This window comes from Eleutherodactylus coqui, chromosome 13 (genome assembly GCF_035609145.1).
Source record: "Eleutherodactylus coqui strain aEleCoq1 chromosome 13, aEleCoq1.hap1, whole genome shotgun sequence".
NCBI lineage: Eukaryota > Metazoa > Chordata > Amphibia > Anura > Eleutherodactylidae > Eleutherodactylus > Eleutherodactylus coqui.
The window spans coordinates 21637485-21661694 of record NC_089849.1 but is presented as its reverse complement, the minus strand read 5'-3'; the positions used below and the strand labels follow the sequence as shown (position 1 = coordinate 21661694).

General features: G+C 46.5%; 1 protein-coding gene across 2 annotated transcripts in view; it reads right to left on the bottom strand.

The window, feature by feature from the left end:
- Positions 1 to 2238: 2238 nt before the first annotated feature.
- ADA (adenosine deaminase) overlaps positions 2239 to 24210 on the bottom strand; it is a 99463-nt gene continuing 77491 nt past the window's right edge. For both annotated transcript variants that reach the window (XM_066586269.1, XM_066586268.1), the window contains exons 6-11: positions 20211 to 20335; positions 8933 to 9004; positions 8751 to 8852; positions 7427 to 7494; positions 5744 to 5873; positions 2239 to 3635 (exon numbers count right to left, since the gene is read on the bottom strand). In XM_066586269.1, coding sequence (XP_066442366.1) covers positions 3531 to 3635; positions 5744 to 5873; positions 7427 to 7494; positions 8751 to 8852; positions 8933 to 9004; positions 20211 to 20335 — 602 coding nt within the window. In that variant the 3' untranslated portion in view covers positions 2239 to 3530. The remainder of the gene's footprint in view (positions 3636 to 5743; positions 5874 to 7426; positions 7495 to 8750; positions 8853 to 8932; positions 9005 to 20210; positions 20336 to 24210) is intronic.

Below are 24210 nucleotides of genomic sequence, written 5' to 3'. Positions count from 1 at the left end.
ATAATGGACTATTGATCTTCTGTCATCACAACACCATTATTGTAAGCGGATTCTCCGTAAGTGGTGCGGTAATAACTGTGCCGCCTCCCATAATGGATCTGGTACCTCCACTGCTGAGTCAGGACTTGCATGAGACCTCGGAAGCCATAGTGTGGTGGTGATTCAGGTAAGGTCCCATCTCTGTACTTTGGTGTTCAGGTTTATGGTTGTTAGTAAATAGCTCTGTTCCTGGTCACTGACCAGCTTGTATGCAATAACCAACCGGTAACAGGGCTGATCAGGATTAGAAAAAATGGGTTGTTTTTCCTCCCCAGAAACCATTCCATAAGCTGCAGCTGAAGTATTGCAGTATATAGTACAAATCATTAAGTAGGAACTCCGATCTTCTGTTGCAGCTGTGACTGCCATGTCGGAGGATGCCTTCGTCCTCATAGTGATGCGAGGTGGTTTTCACATGAAACGCCTCGCATCTCTGGGGCTTTCACATGGTGGGGAGTGCAATATGGGGGCGGGATTCACAGCCACATACCGCACTCACCCGTGTGAATGCACCCTTAGGCCTCCTTCCCACGAACGTCAGCCAATCACAGCCAGCGCTTCCAGGAGGCGGGGCTATTTCAATCCCCAGCCAGAAGATGATGGAAGAGAAACAGTGCTGGAGCCCGAAGAGAAGCTCGGCAGTGTTGGAGAGCACTTGTAAGATGATGTATGTGTATTTTTGTTATTTTTCCTTTAGCTAGCGCTTTGTTTAGGCTTTGACAATAGGATTTCTTGCTGTTAAAGTTGCATCGCACCGCACAAAAACAGTGTTTTCATTCGATGCAACAGAAAGAAAGGCTCCATAGGGAAACATGGGCTACAAAACCTCCCGTGTCGTGGGCATATTGCCAGACCCGTGAGGTTTTTGTGTTGGGTTGTTGCATGCTACAAAACATCGCATGTGAACTAACCCATAGTAAAGCATGGGCTTCACATACATGTGATTTGTAGCACTTTAGCAAAGCGCCCGTGTGAAGGAGGCCTTACACTCGTAAAACTGAATAACAGCACGTCTCATTTTCAAGTTATTTAAAGGGGTTGTCTCGCGCCAAAACGGTTTGTTTTTTTCCATAGGCCCCCCGTTCGGCGCAGGACAACCCCAAAGGATGTGTTAAAAAAAAAAAAATTTTATTACTTACCCGAATCCCCGCTCTGCGACTTCTTCCTTCTTCTTCCTTCACCAAGATGGCCGCCGGGATCTTCACCCACGATGCACCGTGGGTCTTCTCCCATGGTGCACCGTGGGCTCTATGCGGTCCATTGCCGATTCCAGCCTCCTGATTGGCTGGAATCGGCACACGTGACGGGGCGGAGCTACGAGGAACAGCTCTCCGGCACGAGCGGCCCCATTCACCGGGAAGTAGACCGCACAGCGCAAGCGCGTCTAAAAAAGCAAGAAGACATCAGAATTAGACGGATCCATGGCGACGGGGACGCTAGCAACGGAGCAGGTAAGTGAATAACTTCTGTATGGCTCATATTCAATGCACGATGTACATTACAAAGTGCATTAATATGGCCATACAGAAGTGCTGAACCCCACTTGCTGCCGCGAGACAACCTCTTTAACCCTTTAGTGACCAAGCCTTTTTTTTTTTTGTTTAAAATATCATAACTCCTTTATTTATTCATTGGCGGCGCTGTATGAGGGCTTGTTTTTTGTGGGATGACTTGTATTTTTCAATGTTACTATTTAATCTACCATATAATGTACTGAGAAACTTTTTAAAAGTTCTAAGTACAGTTAAATGAAAAATAAAACAAAATTCTGCCATCTTATGGTGCGTCTTGTTTCTACGGCCCAACAAAAATGACACGATAACTTTATTCTGTGGGTCAGTACGATTACTACGATAGCAAACTTATGGAGTTTTCCTTTTTGCTGTACTACTTTTATCTTTTTTTCAAAGATCTTTAATTTTTTTTAATTATTTTCTGCCGCCATCTTCTGCGCGCAATAAATGGAAGGGCTCATTTCTTGCGGGACATCCTGTAGTTTTTCGTTAGTATCATTTTGGAACACGTACGACTTTTTTTTCGCTTTTTATTGCATTTTTTTCTTGGAGACAAAATGACCAAAAAAGTGCATTTCTGGCGTTCTTAATTTTTTTTTTTTCGGATGACGTTCACCATGAGAGGTAAATGATGCGCGACTTTGATAGATCAGACTTTTACGGATGCAGCGATACAAAACATGTATTTGTGTTTTATGATTTCGATTCTTTTATTTAGTCTAACCAATGACCAGGCGAGCCGACTGGAGTAATTGTAGAGGCAGATTTCCCCAAAATACAATACAACGGCAATTAGATTACATTATTCCCGATAATTGGAAAACCTTACATGGCGGAGAAAAACGGATACCATATTTGAATTCAGCGCACTAAAGTTACTATAAGCTGCTTATCTGTTACAAAAATGGTGTTGCACAGCGTTATCAGCTGTGATCTGAGAGGTAACCTGGCAGTAAGTGTTTAGTGTCCCTGCAGCACCCCCACAGGGAAAATTGTGTATTACACTGTGTTCAAAATTGCGACTTTTGTAAAGCAGAAAACTAGGTGAACAGGGCGTAATCCACATGTGCCTGCAGTACGACCCCTTTGACCTTAGAAGTAATAGAAATAAATGCTGTGAATACCAAATCCTGTTATGTAAACCACCCAGATGGTGTCGTAACCTGGTTTCTATTCCACGAAATACAAAGACAAGAGTTGGAAAATAGTTACAAAACATTTTCTTTAGCTTTTTGGTGTGGCGGTTCTCGTCATGCATATTTATTACAGAAGTGAAGTTCCGGTTTGCACGTATCCCCAGCCAGGCGTTACTCTCTGATGCTGCAAGGTAATCAACTGGTTGACTGTCGAGCCCCGTTACCTGCGCTGAAGACTGTTCTGCGTAGATTCTGCTGCTGCTATAGATTTCTGTGCTGCTATTATACAATTTCTATGCAAAGGGTGAGAAGTCCTCCCCTCCAGTAGATGGCGACAAAAGCAGTAACAACGTCCTTGATGTTTCAATCCGCTCATATGATCATAGGGGCTTACAATCTGGTTTGGATGTACAAACACCCGCCATCCTTTGCAGCACCACAGTTCTTGTATGAGGTGAAGATAAGGCTGTATATACTGTAATAATGGTGTAGTAACAGTGCACTGAGGAACATCTGCTCTGTTCCAAAAAGTCCAATATCCTCAGACAGACGCCATCATTTCCACATTTAAAAGGGGTGTTAGACTAGAAAAAAGTGTCCTTTTTTTAAGCGTGTCAAAAACAGCGCCACTCTTGTCCATGGCTGTGTCTGGTATTGCAGTATTTAAGTGAACGGGACTGAGCTGCAATACCAGATCTGGCCTGCAGACCATCTTTTCTAACCTTTTGCAATGCAGCTCATCCTGCAAATAATCCCGTCCTTAAAATGTGGTCTGTCGGGAGACTATGATGAGAGCGGTTAGGAAAGACGACAATTCCCAGCGTCTTGCGGTACATTCAGCTCAAAGGCCTGTAGTCAGCACCATGTCGTACGCTTCGTATAGTTTATAGAGCAGTTCTCTCTTTTCCTTCTCTGGTAGGAAGCTGGACTTTGCAGCGTTAATGTTCTGAAATCAGAGAAGAGAGTCAGCGCCACAAACAATATGGCCTCCATTATTGCTCTTCCTACAGTCTGACAACTATGAGAGGTGTATTCATAACTGCACTCCCAGCATGCTCACAGTGCGGCAACCATGCTCTGCCTGTTCATCACTGCACTCCCAGCATGCTCACAATGTGCAACCGTGCTCTGCCTGTTCATCACTGCACTCTCAGCATGCTCACAGTGCAGCAACCGTGCTCTGCCTGTTCATCACTGCACTCCCAGCATGATCACAATGTGCAACCGTGCTCTGCCTGTTCATCACTGCACTCTCAGCATGCTCACAGTGCAGCAACCGTGCTCTGCCTGTTCATCACTGCTCTCCCAGCATGCTCACAGTGCAGCAACTGTGCTCTGCCTGTTCATCACTGCACTCCCAGCATGCTCACAGTGCGGAAACCGCGCTCTGCCTGTTCATCACTGCACTCCCAGCATGCTCACAATGTGCAACCGTGCTCTGCCTGTTCATCACTGCACTCTCAGCATGCTCACAGTGCAGCAACCGTGCTCTGCCTGTTCATCACTGCCCTCCCAGCATGCTCACAGTGTGGCAACAGCGCTCTGCCTGTTCATCACTGCCCTCCCAGCATGCTCACAGTATGGCAACAGCGCTCTGCCTGTTCATCACTGCTCTCCCAGCATGCTCACAGTGTGGCAACAGCGCTCTGCCTGTTCATCACTGCACTCCCAGCATGCTCACAGTGCGGCAACCGTGCTCTGCCTGTTCATCACTGCCCTCCCAGCATGCTCACAGTGTGGCAACAGCGCTCTGCCTGTTCATCACTGCACTCCCAGCATGCTCACAGTGCAGCAACCGCGCTCTGCCTGTTCATCACTGCACTCCCAGCATGCTCACAGTTCAACAACTGCGCTCTGCCTGTTCATCACTGCACTGCCAGCATGCTCACATGCTGTCGCCATTCTCTAACAAACATTCCTTTTTGATTTTCCAGGCAACATAGTGGTGCGGGGGCTTGTTTTATGCGGGATGTCCTGTAGTTTCTATTGGTTATTTTAGAGTACATATGACGTTTTGATTGCTTTTTATTACATTTGGTGTTGCAGATGGGGTGACCGCTATTCTGGCGGTGTGCGTTTATTTTTTACGAGGACTTTCTCCATTCGGGATAAATAAAACTTTATTTTGATAGATCTGACTTTTATAGGCACGATGATGCCATTTTATTTTTTTTATAACTTTTTTTTTTTTATTTTAGAAAAAGTTATTGTTAACTTTTAATTTCTTTATCTTTTACAATAACTTTTTTTTTACTCTCTATAGGGGACTTGAACGACATGGCAGCCCTGGGGGCCTGCAGAAGGCCTTGGGCTGCCATGACCACTACATAAAATAAATAAATCTTGGTTTTTGTATAGCGCCAACTTATCCTACAGCGCTTTCATGTAATTTATTCATTACCCCCCTTTATTACATATTCATTTTACGGACCTTGGAAGGATGGAGGGCTGAGTCAACCTTGAGCCGGCTACCTGATCCAAGTGGGGATTGAACTTTCAACCTTCAGGTCGTGAGCGAGAGCTTAGTACTGCATGTCTTCTACCTTAACACTCTACACCACACGAGGCTCTACATTGAATGGCTCCTCAGATCTCATCACAATGGGGCTGTTTAAGACCCCCGAAAGCCGCTCAGGGTATATAAATGCCACTGTCTGAATTGACCGTGGCATTTAAAGGGTTATCAGTGTGCACACTGATCATGGCTGTTGCAAGCAGGATCAGCTCCCGATCCTGCTCCAAACTAATCCCGCACCCCGAGGACGTACATGCATGTCCTTTAGGGTGAAGGGGTTGATCTGCTGGAGTGGGAGCACATTTACGTCACATCCTTCGCTTGGTTACATGTCGGAGAGTAACCCGAGAGTGCAATGATGAAGACGCCCATAGGAGAGCAGGAAGATCCGCCATTCAGGGGTCGGGGAGAGCCGTCATGGCAGCCAAAGCGGTTGTCACCCAGCTTTCTCCAAAACAGATAAAACTGACGAAAAGCTCAAAGAGAGCGAAAAAACATTTACTTGCAATTTTTTTTTTTTTATTTAGGCCCCAACTTACCACTCGCTTAAACTCCTCCTCTGTGAGCCCCATTTGGTTAGCTGCAATATTATAGTCCACATCCAGAGTGGACCTGAAGATCAGCGGGTCGTCTGTGTTCAGGGAGTAATTGGCTCTGTCCTCCATAAATCTGCAAGGAATAAAGGGAGAAATGGGTCAGGTGAGCGCTAGAAGAAGATTTATATCGCCAGGTCAAGCTAAGAGGCTTCATGCCCCCCTCCGGTGTCCCGGCAGCGGTTGTGTTTGCCCTCTTCCCTCTGGCTCAGGAGATGGATTGTGTATCCGGTAGCCGGCTCTATGCAGCACTATTAGTTGGGCACCTTGTGGTGGCGATATTTCAGCACTGTGCAAGTAAGATCTGTTAGGCCACCTGCACAGAAACGGGTTGGATTCCGCAAGCGAGTTTCCACCGCGGAATACCTGCGATTTCGTGCGGAAACGAATTGCGACTGTTTGCGGACGATTGTGAATGCGTCCTACTTCCTTTTACTACGGATTCCGTAGTTAAAATCCGTCCGTGTGCAGGCGGTCTTATACTGCGCTGGTATTTTTGCTATATGTTTCGGTTCTATGTAACTCATCTGGGCACTCTGTGGCTGTATAATTTAGCATGATGTGATGGTAATATTTAGTACTGTATGACACGATTATGCAGAACATGATCCTACTTTAGACAACGCAGCATCTAAAAGGTCCTTCTAGGCTGGCTGAACTGTCTGCTCAATCTGGTGATCGCCGACTGACCCACGTTGATCGCCACTTGTTTAACTTTCATTTACACGGGCCAAGAATGAGCGCTGCTACACTGAAACTGAGCAATCGAACAAATGCGCATTCACTCATTCATCGCTGATCGTTGGTCCTCTTACACCTCCTAACAAAAGGGTTTGAAGGACTGTTTGGGTAATCGGCCGTATTAAAGGACCTTTAGAGCAAAGATTTGCTATTCATACACACATTTTATTATGGGCCCATTTTACTGAATGCACTCGGTCCACACTGTCAGTAAGGCTAGGCGCACACTGGCGTTTGCAAAAAAACGGACACTTTTCATTCATGCGCTGCTCTGTGACCTCCGTATTTTTTCCGTGTCGTTTTTTTATCCTCTGTATGCCATGTGTTGTTCATGTCAGAAGAAAAACTGAAGTAAGTCCAATTCTTTTTTCTCCTTCTTTAAAAAAACTTCCGTGTTTGTCCATTGTTTGTCTCTCCCCGTTGACTTGAATAGGCGAGTCTGGTCCATAAGACCATTCAAAGTGCTTTCCGTTTTTTTTTTTGGCAGATCCATCAAAGGGCTCCTTTAAAAAAAACTCTGCTTTCCCTTCATCTCCGTTTTCAGCATTTTAAACTGATCCGATTTGCTCTTGGTCTTCAGTGTCTCCTGTTCTTTGCACAATGCCTCTGGTATTTTCACACTTCATCTCATACTACCTGAAGCAAGACAACCCAAGGGAGGAGCTGTAGTAGCACAACTGCCAGCACAGCTCTAGTGATACAACTGCATAGTAGTCTGTCCCTCATGTCGCAGTGATGCGGTGACATCACAGTCACGTCCCGATGGATGCATATGACATCAGACAGACACGGCTGCGGCCATATCACAGGAATAGTTTTTCTACAGCCCCTTTGATATGTTCTTCTGGTCATCTATGTTTAGCGCAGTCACCGGCTGTGAGGACTTACTGTTTCACGGGGTGTTTGGTAAAATCAGGGTCACAGGCGCCGGTGAGGTAACTGGACCACGGACAAGTCTAGAAAGTAGAAACACAACAGAAATGAGCGCTCCGAGCTTCTAGAGAGACGCAAGTAATAACCCCATATAATATAATATTATTGCATGATCAGATCATACTATACTGTATGCTGCACTGTTGTGTGTGCGCTGTGAGGTTCTGCAGCAGCTGCGGCACAGAAATGTATAATATACACTGCAGCTGCTTAAGAATGGTGGGAGCGCTGCGTGACAATGAATCAGCGGCTGCCGCAGAGAGGATGCTTCTGGCAGTGAGATTTGTGACCAACTGCTCCTGCAGGAAGAGATGAGCGGCACCTAATCGTCCCGCTTATCTCTGTTGTGTCAGCAATAGATTTACGTATACTATACAGTAGAGTGATTACAGTCCATAGGCGGCATCACACCGGACGACTAGAATCCGAATAGTCACTCGCCTGAGCGAATGTATCCAACAAGACTCGTGAACGTGATGCACCGAGGAGTTTTTCAGAAACGCCTCCCATCAGTTCTGCGATGTTACGATCCTCCGGCGCAGCTTTCAGCCGCATCAGAGGATCGGCAAGAGTTCCCCATTGTTCCTCCCATCGCACTTGCATGCACCTCACACGCCGCGCAATGTTTTTCCTGCCCCATTGAAAACCATGGGCGATGCATTCTGAGGAATGCGCAAAGATAGAGCGAGTGTATGGCCGCTTTCAAAAGAGTGGGGTCCATATTCGTGTGAGATTTGTGTCTTGCATGATTTTCTGGGCCGTGTGTAAATGGCCTTAGACAGTGGTTCCCAAACTTTCAGAAGGCATAACCCACTTTTGGGCAAGACATTAGTTTGTGAACGCACGCACGCACGCACGCGCGCACACACACACGCACACCTCACTGCTGCACTTAATTGCATTCAAAAAGTAAAATCCCCTATAAAGTCATAAGGAACCATAATTTTACTCAAAACCAGTGAATAGAAAGATGCGGTGCAGCGGTGACACAACATGTTCTGGGCAAACTTTTTAAAAATGTATCTCAATCAAATTGCCGGTAGCGCGTACCCGTAGCTTAATATTTGGTACTTTGCTTGTCGCCCAACAGTATGTTGCAAAGACTAAATTATGTCCCCGCGCCTCGCTTCTCCATATACAGTGTAGTTTCTATAAGGCTGCAGCGCCATCTAGCTGCTAATAGCGCGCACAGTCGTAAAAACTATAAGCAAGCAAGCTTGCAAATCCTACCCCCCCCTCCCATGTCTTTACACATCAGTCTATTCACTACAGTCCCCACCTCAAAATGCATCTCCTTGTTGAGCAGCTCCCTGTAGAGGTGCGGGTCTTCTACGGTGTGGTATCCGTGCCCGATCCGCTCTGCCTTCAGCACCTCCACCGCCTGGAATACAACACAGTACAGGTCTGATGCGTCCCATCCACTGCGGACCCCCAGTCCCCTGCTCTGCACTATGTTCTTACCTCCTTGACAACACTCGGGGGTCCAACTTCTCCGGCATGGACCGTCCTGTGAACGCCGCACCTTACAGCTTCCTGCAGGGTAAAAGGACATTTACTAATGCAATAAGCCCTGGAGATACATCCTAGAGCCATCCACTGCCAGGTCCAGGGGCATCAGGGGTACTGGGGTGGGTATAACAGACCCTGAGGGGTCCAAGTGTCCCTCTGCCACATAGGAAGATACCAGTATTATAAGGGACCTTTCACACAAGACGGAATAGGCTGCACTGCAAGCTGCGCTCCATTCTGCAGGCCACCTACAGATTGTGATGCGGAATTGAAATTAGCTTAAGACCTGCAATCATGCATCGAAGTCCGCAGTTACCTTGTGGAGTTCAATAGCTGCGGATTTGGCTTCGTCCTGTATGAAAGGTCCCTAAATGGTACACAGCACATGGGGACCATATTACAGATTATACAGGGTTAGTGAAATGTAACTTCCCCAACTCAGAGGCCTCTAGAGGGCGCTCTGCTGCTCCAAATGAGACAAAATTCATATAACAGCCACTTCAGACGATGCGTTGGCTATTAAAGCCTGACAGGTGGGGAGTTCACCACTGAGACCCTCAATGACCCTGAGAATGGGGGTCTCGTGTCCTTCCTTCTCCTCGCTGCACCCTCCGCCTTGGAGAGGAGATTGAATGAAGTGCTGGTCGCGCATGCACGCTGCAGCTCCATCCATCTTCAATGGGAAGGCCCGCGATAACTGAGCGCTTGTACTCGGCTAGTTCCCATTGAAATGGATGGAGCTGCGCCATTCAATCTGACATCACTGCAGCGGGTGCAGGGAGCCCAACGTGACGAGAACAGGGGAATAGCTAGGGGGCTCAGGGGTGAGATCCCACCCATCAGACTAATCCTATGGGTAGGTGATAAGAGTGGTACAACCTCTTTAAAATGGTAATCTTTATTTGCATAGCGCCAACTTATTTCGCAGCACTTTCAAGCGCCGGGGAACACAAACAAAATGACAATTTCGTGTGGTATACAATAGTTTGGAAACAACCCGGGAGGGGGAGGTAAGGAGGTACAGGGGCAGAAGATACATGCGATAGGCAAAGTGGAGAATGTGGGGAGCCATAGGGAGGGGCAGGGGGTATATTGTGGGGGAGGTGCATCTTTAAAGGCACGTCTAAAGTTCCGTTCGTCCGTAATTATCCGGATGTTTGGGGGTAGAGCGTTCCAGAGGATGGGTGCTGCTCTGGTGAAGTCCTGTAGGCGACCATGTGAGGTTTGTTTTAGAGGGGTGTTTAGTCTGAGTGCGTTAGTGGATTGGAGTGTGCGGGCTAGGTGGTGTACGGACAGGAGAGAGGCGATGTACGGTGGCGCGGCGCAATGGAGACCTTTGTGGGTGAGGAGTTTGAATTGAGTTCTGTAGTGGATGGGCGGCCAGTGCAGTTACTGACATAGTGCAGAGGCGTCCGAGTAGCGGCTGGACAGGAAGATGAGCCTAGGTGCTGCATTTCGCATGGATTGGAGAGGGGAGAGTCTGGTGCGGGGGAGGCTGATGAATAGCGAGTTGCAGTAGTTGAGTCGGGAGTGGATGAGGGCGACGAGTGTCTTTAGCGTGTCCGTGGTGAGGAACGGATGGATTTTAGTAATATTCCTGAGGTGCAGGTGGCATGTTCGGGCCAGAGATTGGATGTGGGGGGGTAAAGGAGAGGTCAGAGTCCAGTGTGACCCCAAGGCAGCTGGTGTGCTGTCTGGGGGTTATGGTGGTGCCAGATACTGATATGGAGATGTTGGGATGGGGGGCTGTGTAGATGGAGAAGAGAGGAGGAACAAGGACCGAGCCCCGGGGGACCCCGACAGCGAGAGGAAGGAGGGAGGAGATAGAGCCAGCAAAGGAGACACCGAAGGAGGGGTAAGAAAGGTAGGAGGAGAATCAGGAGAGCAGTGTCCTTTAGGCTGATAGAGTGAAGCATAGTGAGGGGGAGGTCACGGGCAACAGTATATAGATAGCAATATTACAAAAACCACTTGGAGCTCATTTTTCCTCTGAAGCGAAAAAATATATATATACCGGTATATATTTCTAGAATTGCTAAACAATGATCAGAGAACATCGGAGCTGCAGGTGTCCTTCTTTTCATTTATTTTTTGCACACCCGCTGATTTGAATGCTGACTGTCATCTGAGAAGTTGGAGGAGAATAGGGCATGTCTTATAGGAACGGATTTCTGTACTACGCCAGTGACTTGTGTGAATAAGCCCCAACGTCATTATCTATATATTCACACCGCTGATCCCGAGAGGATAGAACTTGTGTGAATGAACCCATTCAAATGAACGGGTCCTTCTCCCATACATGTGATTTTTCTCTCTGACCGATAGTCCAAGTTAGAACAATCGCTCCATGTTCTATTTTTGGGTGATTCCATTTCAAGAATCGCCCATTATTTTCTATGGGAGAGCTTTAAAAATGCGCCACAATCACGCGCCATCTGATTTGCATGCAATTTTCATGTGAGTGTGACGCATTTTTAACACCGGTTACTATGGAAACCATGTGGAAAAAAAAAAACTAGGACGAGCAGAGTAGAGAAAAACTTGCGATAAAAAACGCGTGTGAAAATAGTATGAAAAACACATGTAAAACATTTTTCTTACTGACCATAATCCCACGTGCCCGTGTGAAGACAGCCTTACGTGTGGCACAATATAAGGCACACAGGATAGAATATTCCACAACAGGGCTGAGAAATATGCCATCCTGGAATTCCACACCAAAATTCGCACGGCGAACAGCGGATTGTGACGGGGGTTGCTGGCAGGATTCTGCCATTTTCAGCGATAATCCCTCGGCAGACTCCAGCATGAACACACAAAAGCAAGATTGGAAAATAAGGTTTGCTTGTTTTCAGAAGCAGCGCCCTTCTTGTCCATGGGCCGTCTCTGCTACTGCAGCTCAGCCCCATTAAAGTGAATTCTGCAGTACCAGCAATGGCCTATGGACAAGAGTGGCGCTGTTTTCAAAAATTACAGACCCTACTATCTCGGAACTTTAGGATTGTTAAGGGCTCTTTCACACTAATGGAAGTATTCCGCAATCAGCATTGTAAGACGTGGCTTAATATACCGCTGCGGAATTCTGCTCTGATACTTGCAGGTCTACATGCAGATTTTGTTGCAGAATTGCTGGCAGAATTAACCCATTTTAAATTCCACATCAAAACCCGCAAGGAGGCGGCCTGTGGATTTTGTTGCAGACTTTTTCACGTGTCGCGGTGCGTGCTGGGGCCAAATTCCACCCTTGCGAAAGGTCCCTTTGGAGGGAAATCATTAAAGGGAACCTGTCACCGAAAAGTGACGTCACAAACCAAACTAATCAATGATAGCAATATACATCCGAGTGTACCCGCACCGTTGTTTCTCTGCACAGTCACTCCGTGGCGCCAAAATCACTGTTTTCATGCAGTTTGCTACTTACTTTCAGCTGTATGACTGCTCCAGGCTGTCTGCCCCTCCATTGGCTCCTGATTGACTTCTCCGGCCCCCTTGTGTTCCACACACCATGCATGCTCCACGCTTCTAGCATAGGCCCATGCACAGTGATGTCAGTGAACCTGATAATGCAGCGATTACGAAAGTGTGGCGCAAGTGCAGCAGACGTCAATCAGGAGCCAAGAGGAGTGATATTAGCTGATGGAAGGGGAAAGTGCCGGAACCATGTATACATATGAAATGCCCATTGGACCAATTGCAACCAACTGGCATGCTGTACAACAATTTCAGGGCTGTGGAGGGCAAAACTGAAACCGTTACACTTGCATGTATACTGCCAAGCTATGATTACGAGCGGTTTATGAAGGTAATTTTAGGTGACTTCTAACTATGTGTATGCAATGCATACAGTGCGCCACCAGGTGGTGCTAGCAGCATTCTGGATTATAATTGATTATATAGATGCTGGCTGGCAAACATCGCAGCAATGAATGCGCAGAGGTGCCTGTGATGGTACTTGGAGCGTCGGACTGTAAGTGAGTGGAAGCAAGTGTCACGGACGGATAAATCACTTTACACCATCTTTCGATCGGATGGACGCACTTGGGTGTGACGGTCGCCTGGAGAGCAGCTTCTATATGACTGTACCATCCCAACAGGGAAGTTTGGAGGGGGTTCTGTTACGGTGTGGGGGTGTTTCTGCTAGGAAGGACGAGGGCCATTGGTTATAGTGAAGTCCATCCTCAACGCCAATGGGTACAGAAACATTCAGGACAATGTGGCATCACCCACCCTGTGGCAATACTCTGGTATAGCTCTGTGTCTCTACTAACATGACCGAGCACCATGTCATACGGCACAAAGCGTTGAGGCTTTGTTTTCAGAGAACATCTGAAACCTCATCGGCCAGCCCAAAGTCCAGATCTCAATCCCATCGAGCATCTTTGCCACAAACTAGAATGCCATAAATATTGAGAAACATGATCACTAGTGGCCGCGAGCGCTCATGTAATGGCAGCCTTAATGACTACTGCAGCCTCAGAAATTCAACCCCCTGAATAGAATCCCTTATAAGAGAACATATTTGCAAATCAGATGTTGTCTTAAGCACACCTGATGCAACTAATCAAGGGCTTCACTGCTTGCATCAAGTGTGCTTGAGATAAAACACATCAAACCACTTGCTATATTAGTTGTGTTGAGATATTTATATATTTTTGTCTGCAAACAGCTGAAAGTTTGCATTGCAGCATAGTGGGATTGCAATATAAGACTTATTCAATAGCAGCGAGCAGAGATCTGGGGAGGAATTGTTACACAATGATAAGAGGAAGTTACATGATGGAACCGACACCTGCAATGAGCGGGATTTCCCTGTACAGTAGACGTTACTATATTGGTGTGTCACATCTCTCACAGACGCATCCTTGTGGCTCATTACTGTTGAGATCCCGAGTAAATATACTGTAAGCTCACTTCCTTCTCCTGTGCAGCACTAGAAGGATGGACATAAAGAAGAATGCAGTGTAGATGTCCCACCGCAGGACTACATCACTATCATCTTGGGTGAATGAAACCTTAAATGAACAGTCCCATCATGATAACCCCTCGTATTCGGCCATTAAGGACTTTTCCATCCTGTCTATTAGGCGGACCTGTCGCTCTGGAAGATTCATGAGGACCACTGGCGTAACTATAGGGGATGTGGTTGCACCCGGGCCCAGGTGCCTTAGGGGGCCCATAACGCCTCTCTTCTCCATATAGGGAGCCCAGTACTATGAATAAAGCATTATACTTGGGGGTCCTGTTACAGGTTTTGCACCGGGGCCCAGGAGCTTCAAGTTACGCCTCTGATCAGGACCACCATGGTTCTCCATTCATTTGAATAGATGTACATTCATGTACACTATGTGGCCACCTCTAGCCAGTGGGGATTTCAGCAGCTCGATCTGCGTCGATCTATTGATAAGGCAATCCCACTAAGGCTATACTCACGTCTGCATTCCCCATCGCAGTTCTGGCATGTAATGCCAAATGAAACGTCCTGCATGAAGGGTGTTTTGGTCCAGTAAAATGTTGGATGGCCCCATGGAAACCAAACGAGCCCCATTAGAGTCAATGGGGTCCATTCAGTGCTGTTTAATTCCGGCAAAAAGCGGGTCAGTTCCGACAGGGGATTCCCCATTCCTGTTCCCATAACAGAAAATAGCAGGAAAACGGAATCCCCGAATGCAGATGTGAATATAGCCTTACCCCATCTAGTATGCAGATGTCCGGTGATTTATTGTGAAGTTGAAGGATGTCAGATATTGGCATCAGATGGGTATTATTAAAGCGACCCTCGGATTTTGGGACATAATTCTGCCCCGGCAATAAAGGGTGCATATTACCTGCAGTTGTTAATATGGTTGTCTCGTTTGTTTTGTAATTTAACCTCCTGCCTTCACAGCGGTGTTAGGGTCAGTTCAGGGTTTCCGTCTCTCTGCTCTGTTTTTGGAGGAGAGAAACTGAAATCACATGGAAAAAAATGGATCAATTTTTCCCCCATTAATTTTAAAGGGGTTTAAAAACCACCAAAAGACTCCCGTTTTCTTCTGTTCCATTAGATCTCCATTTTCTTTTATGGGACAATAGTGCAGTCTGCGGCGTTATTTTTCCATCCAAAAAACGGAAACCGACAGAATGTGAGGAAATGGAAGTCTTTTTTTTTACAAACCCCACTGAACTCAATGGGAAAAAAAATGATCAGTTTCCCTCCTCTAAAAACAAAAAACATATCCGGAAACCCTGAACTGACCCTAACGCCGGTGTGAGAGCAGCCACAATCCTCTCTGCTTTTTCCCTGTATTGGTAGCTCATTGAAGGATTCGTTCAGGATATCCCTGATTTCTTAATCCATGTTTGGTGGCGAATTTTAGTTTGTTATGATAATCTTCCTTTGTATCGGCTCTCGTCATCCTTATAAGGGTGCATTCACACGAACGTATATCAGCTCGGTTTTCACGCCGAGCCGATATACGTTGTCCTCGTGTGCAGAGGGGGGAGGATGGAAGAGCCAGGGCCAGGAACTGAGGCTCCCGCCCCCTCTCCGCCTCCTCTCCGCCCCTCTGCACTATTTGCAATGAGAAGAGGCGGGACGGGGGTGGGGCTAAAGTCCGGGAATTGGCCCCGACCCCGTCCCGGCTCTCCCCATTGCAAATAGTGCAGAGGGGCGGAGAGGAGGCAGAGAGAGGGCGGGAGCCTCAGTTCCTGGCCCTGGCTCTTCCATCCTCCCCCCTCTGCACCCGAGGACAACGTATATCGGCTCGGCGTGAAAACCGAGCTGATATACGTTCGTGTGAATGCACCCTTAGGGTGACTACCCACTAGCGTTTGCGAATTTGCTGCGTTTTTTTTTCCTGGTGTCTATGGGACTTTCTAATGTTATAAAACACGTCGCGGCAAGATCGCAATTTTGCGCAATGAGATTTTAACATTGACAAGTCCCCCTTGGAGAAAAAAAGACGCTGCGGATTTCGCAGTGAAGTAGAACTGTAGTGGGTAGTCACCCTCAGTCCCCTACTTGGTATTCACCTCCTTGTATATGAGGGATGTGAACTAGAGGCATGTAAAACTGTGTTACCGGCTGTCGGCTTATGAAAAATGGAAAGGTCTACCAAGCTAGAATTTTATATCACCCGTTAAACTAATATCCAAAAAGTTGATTTGTGTCGGATGGTAAATATGTTCATTGAAAAACCAACGTCTGGAATTATTGGGGGAAGGAAGGTGGGGGGGGGGGGGGTATTTTTTTATTTCTTTGACGTATTGGCTGAGGGTATTTCTTTGGGTATTTCGATGGATAAACATGCCGAATTTGTATTATCTTCACATCCTATATTGGCTGTTATTAATGGTTTACCAAAAATCCACTACCAAAATTTTTCCTCTTCATCCAATAATATAGGATATTGATCATTTGCTCCAACGTTTAGTTCAGTGGACACCAGGCTACATTAAAGACACCTAAGATGTTTTGGGGGTCTTTTCTGACTTCCAGTGGTCCTCTGGGTACAGTTGTATGTCCATTGGACTTCTGTATACCCCGTGACATGGCCAGTACTGCGCTTGCTGACCGTCTTTATCGATATATTCGATACACAGAGGAACTGTGTGAATATATTATGGACATATCAGTGTATTAAGACATAACTATGGGGTCAGGTTCTCACCCTCTTTAGCAGGAATATATATATGGTGTGTTGAGAAAAAAAACATTTTTCAGAAACCAACGCTTTTTCATCTAAGATTCATTGTATGGGTGTTTCATTGATGATGCCATCATTATTTGCACAGGGGAGTTCGGTGACATCACAAATTTCATGACATACATCAATATAATAACGAAGGTAAAATGGACCCATTTTTATGATCTGACACAAATCAAGATGATTATAAAGAACAAGAATTTGCCACCAAACATAGATTTAGAGATTGGGGATATCCTGAATGCACCGTTCAACGAGCTACCGAAGAAAAAATAGGGGATTTATTGAAAAAAAATGAAATCACAAGACAACAATATTGTTTTTTCCCACCAGCTTCAGCAGTGAGTATGATGACATCATTAGGCCGGGTTCACACCTGCGCCGGAACCTTCATTCGGAGGTTCTGTCGCAGATCTGGCACAAAATGCCAGAACTTCCAGCAAAAACCAGGCAGCTGAGCGGAAAGCGAATGGACCCCATTATAGTCAATGGTGTCTGTTCGGCGCTGTTCGGTTTCATCATAAAACAAAACTGTTCTGCTAGGTGATTCCCCTTTCCTGCTCCCCGAACGGTGCAGGAAAACGTAATCCCCATCGCAGATGTAAAAACAGCCTAAATTGGTTAAAAAAAAACCCTCCCCATTTTATACCAAAATAGCATCCTATAAGATATCTTGGAATCAAGTTGTCGTTTTGTAGCCAGAGAAGGCTGCTGATTGGGCAATCTTTCAGCCCATACCATGTTCACTGAGAACAGAAACTTTTCTAGTGTTTCTAAAATTACGGGTTATCATAAATCTGGTCGGGAGGGGTATCATCACTCCTTAAGGAGAGCACCTAGAAGGTGAGTGACGAGACTTATAAGGCTATTCATGCTGCTCTGGGAAATATATGCAAATAAGGAGATGGAACAATACCTCTGCAGCGCCACCTATTGGATGGCAACCTTTCTGCAAATCATTGTCCGACCTTTTATACAGGTCTTTGCAATAGTGATTGGGAATTGAAAACCAAGCCAGAATCCATACACAGACAGCTGTTTCGGGCGTTTTGCCCCTCATCAGTGTGCAGTAGGATTCTGGCTCGCTAGTGAGAGGCCTATGATGTGAGTTGGAAGGGGTATTGTCGCTCCTTGAGGAAAGCACCTAGAAGGTGAGTGAAGAGACTTATAAGGCCATGCATGCTCGTATAGGAAATATATGCAAGTAAGGAAGATGGAACAATACCTCTGCAGCGCCACCTATTGGACAGCCTTCCTGCAAATCAATGTCCGACCCTTTATACAGGTCTTTGCAACAATATTGCAGCATTGTTGCAACGACCTGTATAAAGCGTTGGACATTAATTTGCAGGAATGCTGCCCTCCAATAGGTGGCGCTGCAGAGGTATTGTTCCATCTTCCTTATTTGAACATAAATGTGGAAAAACCAGAAACAGTCTGTGCAAGTACGCTGTGACCACGACTTATTCTAATAGTGCATCCAATTCAAGAACATATAGAATTACATCCACTGTGATTTGTATTGTGTAGTCCATATTATTAGATGCGATATATGAAACTCATCTTACGTTGGTTACACTAGCCGAAAGTTAAAACGCCGAGTTGCGGAGCAGATTACAGACACGGCATCTACTTCTATTAGAAGCATTCACAGGATGTGGATAATAGAAGCCTTTCTTCAGTCAGCTTCTCTGGTATAGAAACAGTTAACAAACCTAGAAGGGGCGGCGAGCAGCGCAGTTTACTTCTGAGAAGTGTTTTGGATTGTGCAGCCTGATAATAGACATCCTTCCAAGTCTTAAAGGGGTTGTCCCGCGCCGAAACGGGTTTTTTTTTTTTAAACCTCCCCCCCCGTTCGGCGCGAGACAACCCCGATGCAGGGGTTAAAAAAACCACCCGCACAGCGCTTACCTGAATCCCGGCGGTCCGGCGTCTTCATAGTCACCTGCTGAAGATGGCCGCCGGGATCCTCTGTCTTCATGGACCGCAGGGCTTCTGTGCGGTCCATTGCCGATTCCAGCCTCCGGATTGGCTGGAATCGGCACGTGACGGGGCGGAGCTACACGGAGCCCCATTCAGAAAAGAAGAAGACCCGGACTGCGCAAGCGCGGCTAATTTGGCCATCGGAGGGCGAAAATTAGTCGGCACCATGGAGACGAGGACGCCAGCAACGGAGCAGGTAAGTATAAAACTTTTTATAACTTCTGTATGGCTCATAATTAATGCACAATGTACATTACAAAGTGCATTAATATGGCCATACAGAAGTGTATAGACCCACTTGCTGCCGCGGGACAACCCCTTTAATTATAAAAATGATATCATGCACTTAGATTAAGCTCCGTTTTTTGCAAAAATACGATCCAAAAGTCCCTAGTGCAATTAGATGGGTGGATTACATCATGTGATGCATCGGTGACATCAAGGGTTCAAGGTGCTTTTACCTTCCTGTTCTTAGGGTGTTCATTGCCATGACTAAGAGTGCAATGCTTGAAACGCGTTGAGTCATATGAACTAATTTGGACCATTGTGACTTTTTAATAAGGCACTAATAATGATTTACGTTTTACTGTGGAGGCGCTGGAGCCATGCTTTACTGGAAACTAGCAAGCAGTCATGCACTGACTTGTCCTTGCACCCTCCTGCTAACAGTATGAATTTGTATATGGCACACAAGTCTGTGCAAGTTGGCATTATTAGTATTCTATTCTACCAAGGCACTATACCTGCTCTCTGATTGGCCAGCACTGCTCACGTGATCAGCACTGGCCAATCAGAAAACAAGGCAGTGTGCATTAGGTAGTTAGAAAATTGCTGCTGGCACACTGGACAGTCGAAAACAGGGCCCGAAATTAGTGGATCGGAGGGGCGACAGAGAAGAACTGCAAGTAATATACCCCTGTCCCAGACAGAATTTTGTCCTGAAACTGGAGGGTTACTTTGAGAACATGTCTCACCAAGAGCCATCAATATGCTATGAAGTCCTTGTCCGCAGTGTAGGATCAGCCCCTCATACAAGCGCCGGGACCGCCAGCTCCTTCAGAGTCTTCATATCTCAAAATATCCCTTCTACAAGCAGTTCGCTTATAAATAAGAAGCCACACGAGGTCAGAGGCGGCGGAGGAACAAGGCGCGGGCCTGTGAGAGAACAGAGCTCTACTGTTCCCGGGGCGAGCACTGGCTTCATATAGAAACATTACATAGTGGTGGTAAAGAACTCATGTGCACAAGTATAGGGGCAACCACAAACCACAGAGCTGAGGACACCGCAAGTCGAGGATACATCTACAGCAGTGGTCTCCAACTTGTCTACTGCAAAACTACTACTCCCAGCAAAGATGTAGTTTCACAGCTGATAGACACCCATAGGTTGGGGACCGCTGCCATAAAGTGATCACTAACTTCCCTTCACTTATGAGTAGCCACCAACTTCACTGATGGGTTGTCTTCTAGACTCCACAATTTGTCTACTCTTCACTTTGTGCCCCTACTGCTATACATTAAGGATATTGCCTGTAGTAACATCCACCTCATCATATGTTGCTCACCTCATATGCCAACCTGTGCCCCGGCGCCGCCTCAAGGTTGAGAGATTCGTCACCGGCCAGATCTATGGCTACCACGGTGTCATTCTGATACTTCTTGCAGAGTTCCACCACCTCTAAGGACCAGTCTGTAAGGAGAGCAGAAGGAAGCCTTCAATGTACAAGTATAAGAGACATTATTATCCATCACTGAACGTAACGGGGCGTCACCATATAGGGTCAACCACAGCTGGATTATATGTTGGGCATGTTCACTCTCGAAGACCAATGGGGCCTCCACCACCCACCTTCCCTGGCAGTTGGTATAATCACAAGTAGATTGGGAGAGCCGATGCCCTCCTCTATCCATGCAGGTTGATGGGATGGAAGGATGTTATTGTGCCCGCCTGTGTGGAGCCAAAGACGGAAGAGACTTGTGCCTGGTACTGTTGGATGCCCAAATGGCCAGGTGGGACTGGGGGGATGGCCACTGTGCACCAATTCAAAAGTAGAGCGTAGGGGGGCATATATGGTTGCAATGATTACAGGCGTCTGCGGTCAGCTAAGGGGGCGCTCTACAATAATGTCATAAGCTGAATTCTCATTACAATCAATTACAAAGCTGATTTACTTCTCATAACACAACAATTTACAGAAAAAGCAAAAATAATACTTAAACTCCAGCAACCCTTTGAAGTATACAGAGCGGGCCCCGCTTTCTTCCAGGAACAGCGCCACTCCTGTCTTACATTACAGCTCAGCTACATTCACTATATTGGAGCTGTTATACCAGATACAACCCATGGACAAGTGTGGCGCTGTTCCTGAAAGAAAGCAGTCATGTCTCTCTAAACCTGGACAACCTCTGTGACTGGTAGGCTGTCAGGTGAGTGAATGAAGCAGAAGACAAGACAACCCCCCCCCCCCCCACACACACACACACAATCCCTCCTCTTCTTAGGGCTGAGAAATTGTTCATATTCGCACAATCAGCGAGAATCTGAATGATTGTCATTCAGTGTAAAAGCATGCCCCGACTGAACGATGAATGATAATTCATTCATTGTTCAGTTTATGCATGCCTAAAAATAACGAACGGTGAATCAGCCCGTGTAAAGAGGCAGTCAGTCATTCATCTACGAACTACTGCCTGTTTACTGTCAACGGAGGCAGGTGGGCCAGAACGATCCCTGCCCGCTCCGCCTCCAATCACTGAGCGATGGTCATTCCTGTGTAAAAGCACACAATGATAATTGCTGGGATGACCTGTCGGGTATCTGAGAAGTGCAGTCTATAAGGAGGGGCCCTACACATGAGGTCATAGCAATATGTTAGGGGCCACCACTGAAATTAATGATACCTGTAAATATAAGTCTCACTCCCATCATGCCTCAGGATGGAGCACTCATTTCTCTTAAGCGTGGGAAGTGCTTCCTCCTGTGCTCACTGCTGCCCTCTGCTGGGTGAAACACTTTGTATGCTTTATCAAGAGGTGGAAGAGAATCGTTCTTTGCATCCTCCTGGCTTCTGATATCAGTTATCACTACTCATGTCCGTATGTCACAGACAGACGAGTAGATCTTTACTGAAGTATCTACTATAATACTGCCCTCTGTGGAAAATAACATGATCACGACTATAGTGCTTCTGTTTTTTATGTCTGATGGGATTTGGTTTTCAAACTGAAGTCATTGCAGAATTATTAAAAGATCATGTCTGCTGACGGCTTACCACCCCTTACCCTCCATCCGTGGTGGCATTCTAAGTGGGGGAGGGTCTCTCAACAACCACCATGTCGAATGTTCCCCCCTTACATGTAGTTCACAGGTCAGGTCACTGTGACCATTCTAAGTGCGGAGGGGCTCTGACAACCTAGTCTCTCTTAAATAAAGCATCTTTTCCATTGACAACTGAAACATCTTTAAGATCTTCACTCTGATCCATAGAGCTCTCCACAGCGCTGCGCCGCCCTAGATCTCCTCCCTCATCTCTGACTATCACCCTCTCCATGATCTCCGTTCTGCTAATGCCAATGTAGTCTGGACCTCACACTTCCGTCTCCAAGACTTTTCCTGAGCTGCATCAGTTCAGATTACAGATTTGGCCTTGGGGGCGTCCTAACAAAGTCCAGTCAGTGAGGACACTTAAGAGTGTAGGCTGGGGTGATTGCCCTCTTAGGTCCGCCCAGCCAGATGATCCACTTTGAGCTACATGAATCATCCTCCTCCTGGCTCTATCTCTTCCCCTTTCATGTTTGAAGGCATCACTGTCAGCCCATCAGTGCCCCCACAACACAATTGGTTAGTTATGCTATTGTATTTATGTTTTAAGCTTGGTTCTGGCACTGTACTTATGTTGCAAGCTGGTTATGGCGCTGTATTTCTGTACTGAGGTTGGTCGGGGTGCTGAATCTATGCACTGAGCTCTTGGTTCTGGGGCTGTATTTATGTTATGAGCTTAGTTCTGGCACTGTACTTATGTTGTGAGCTTGGTTCTGGCACTGTACTTATGTTGTGAGCTGGTTATGGTGCTGTATTTCTGTACCGAGGTTGGTTTGGGTGCTGTATCTATGCACTGAGCTTGGTTCTAGGGCTGTAATTATCTTATGAGCTTAGATTTGGTATTGTATCTATGTACTGGGCTTGATTTTGGTGCTGTATTTATGTACTGAGGTTGGTTCTGGTGCTGCATCTATGCAGTGAGCTATTTTAATGCTTTATTTAGGTTATGAGCTCACTTCCGGTATTGTATCTGTGTATTGAGGTTAGTTATGGTGCTGCATTTATGTTATGAGCTTGGTTCTAGTGCTGTATTTATGTACTGAGCTTGGTTCTGGTGTTGTAATCAAGTAATGAGCTTTGTTCTGGCACAGTATTGTTATGTTGCTACTTTCTGCAATACAGGCAGTCTGCCTATGGCCTCCTGTCCACTGGCGTTGAGGTATCCCGCGGCGGATCTCCGCTGCGGGAGCCGCCGCCCAGGAGCAGGAGTCGGCACACGGTTCTCCGCAGGTCAGCCTATATCTGACAGATAGACCACAGAGAATCGGGGCAATTCGCAGCATGCTGCGAAATCCGTCCGCGAGTGGAGAACTGCAATGATTCTCCGCTCGTGAACAGGGGCTGCCGCTTTCCATAGTAACGCTATGGAAAGCTTCAGCCTGCGTGATTCGCTGACTATTTACCGCCGGCGAATTCATGGTCGTGGACAGGGGGCCTAGCAGTGCAATATATATCTTTTTTTGCTTATTATGACAGGGGGCAGCAAACAAACTCCTGCACCGGGTGCCATCTAACCAGTTTCTAGAGGTCAGGGAAATAGATTCTTTTTTCCTGATCCTGGACAACCTTGTAAGTGAACCAGTTGAACTTTTCCCCTTTTATGGCTCCCTTTTGCTCAGAGCCATGCAGCCACATCTGCCAAAGTCAACACCTTCCTGTACTCTAGCACAAGAAGAACAGTACAAGCTCTTCACTCATTACCTACTGTTATTTTATACACAAATACTAGAGGAACCGGATCAACTAGAGGGATTGCTGCACAGCACTAAATCACCCGAACAAATCCCAGACTTGCCCAGAAAATGGAACCAGTTTGGTTTGGGGTATTTCAGTGGCAAGCTCAGTCAGGTAATCCTGGCACAACATGGTTATTGCTCTGGAAGTTTTAGTACTTTATCACTTTTGGAGATTTCCAGAATAAGGTTTTCTTATCTTAGGAAGCCTTATGCTATAAACATACGGACTCTTCACCCCTGATCTATATTGGAATACTGATTATGCTGGCAGGCATCTGAGAATTAGGCATGATTGGCCGAGGGGTAACGATCAATAATGAGCTACAGAACGCATCATTGTTGTCTTCTCCTGACCACAGAGGAAGAGCTCCGATGGCGCTCTAGTCTACAGGATACCCCAGATACTTTTAGCTTTCATCCTGTTCTCCTCCTACTGTCGCACACCATAGTGACATCTTCAGATAGAAAGAAACTGTTTGACTTCGGGTGTCTCATGGACATGTAGTC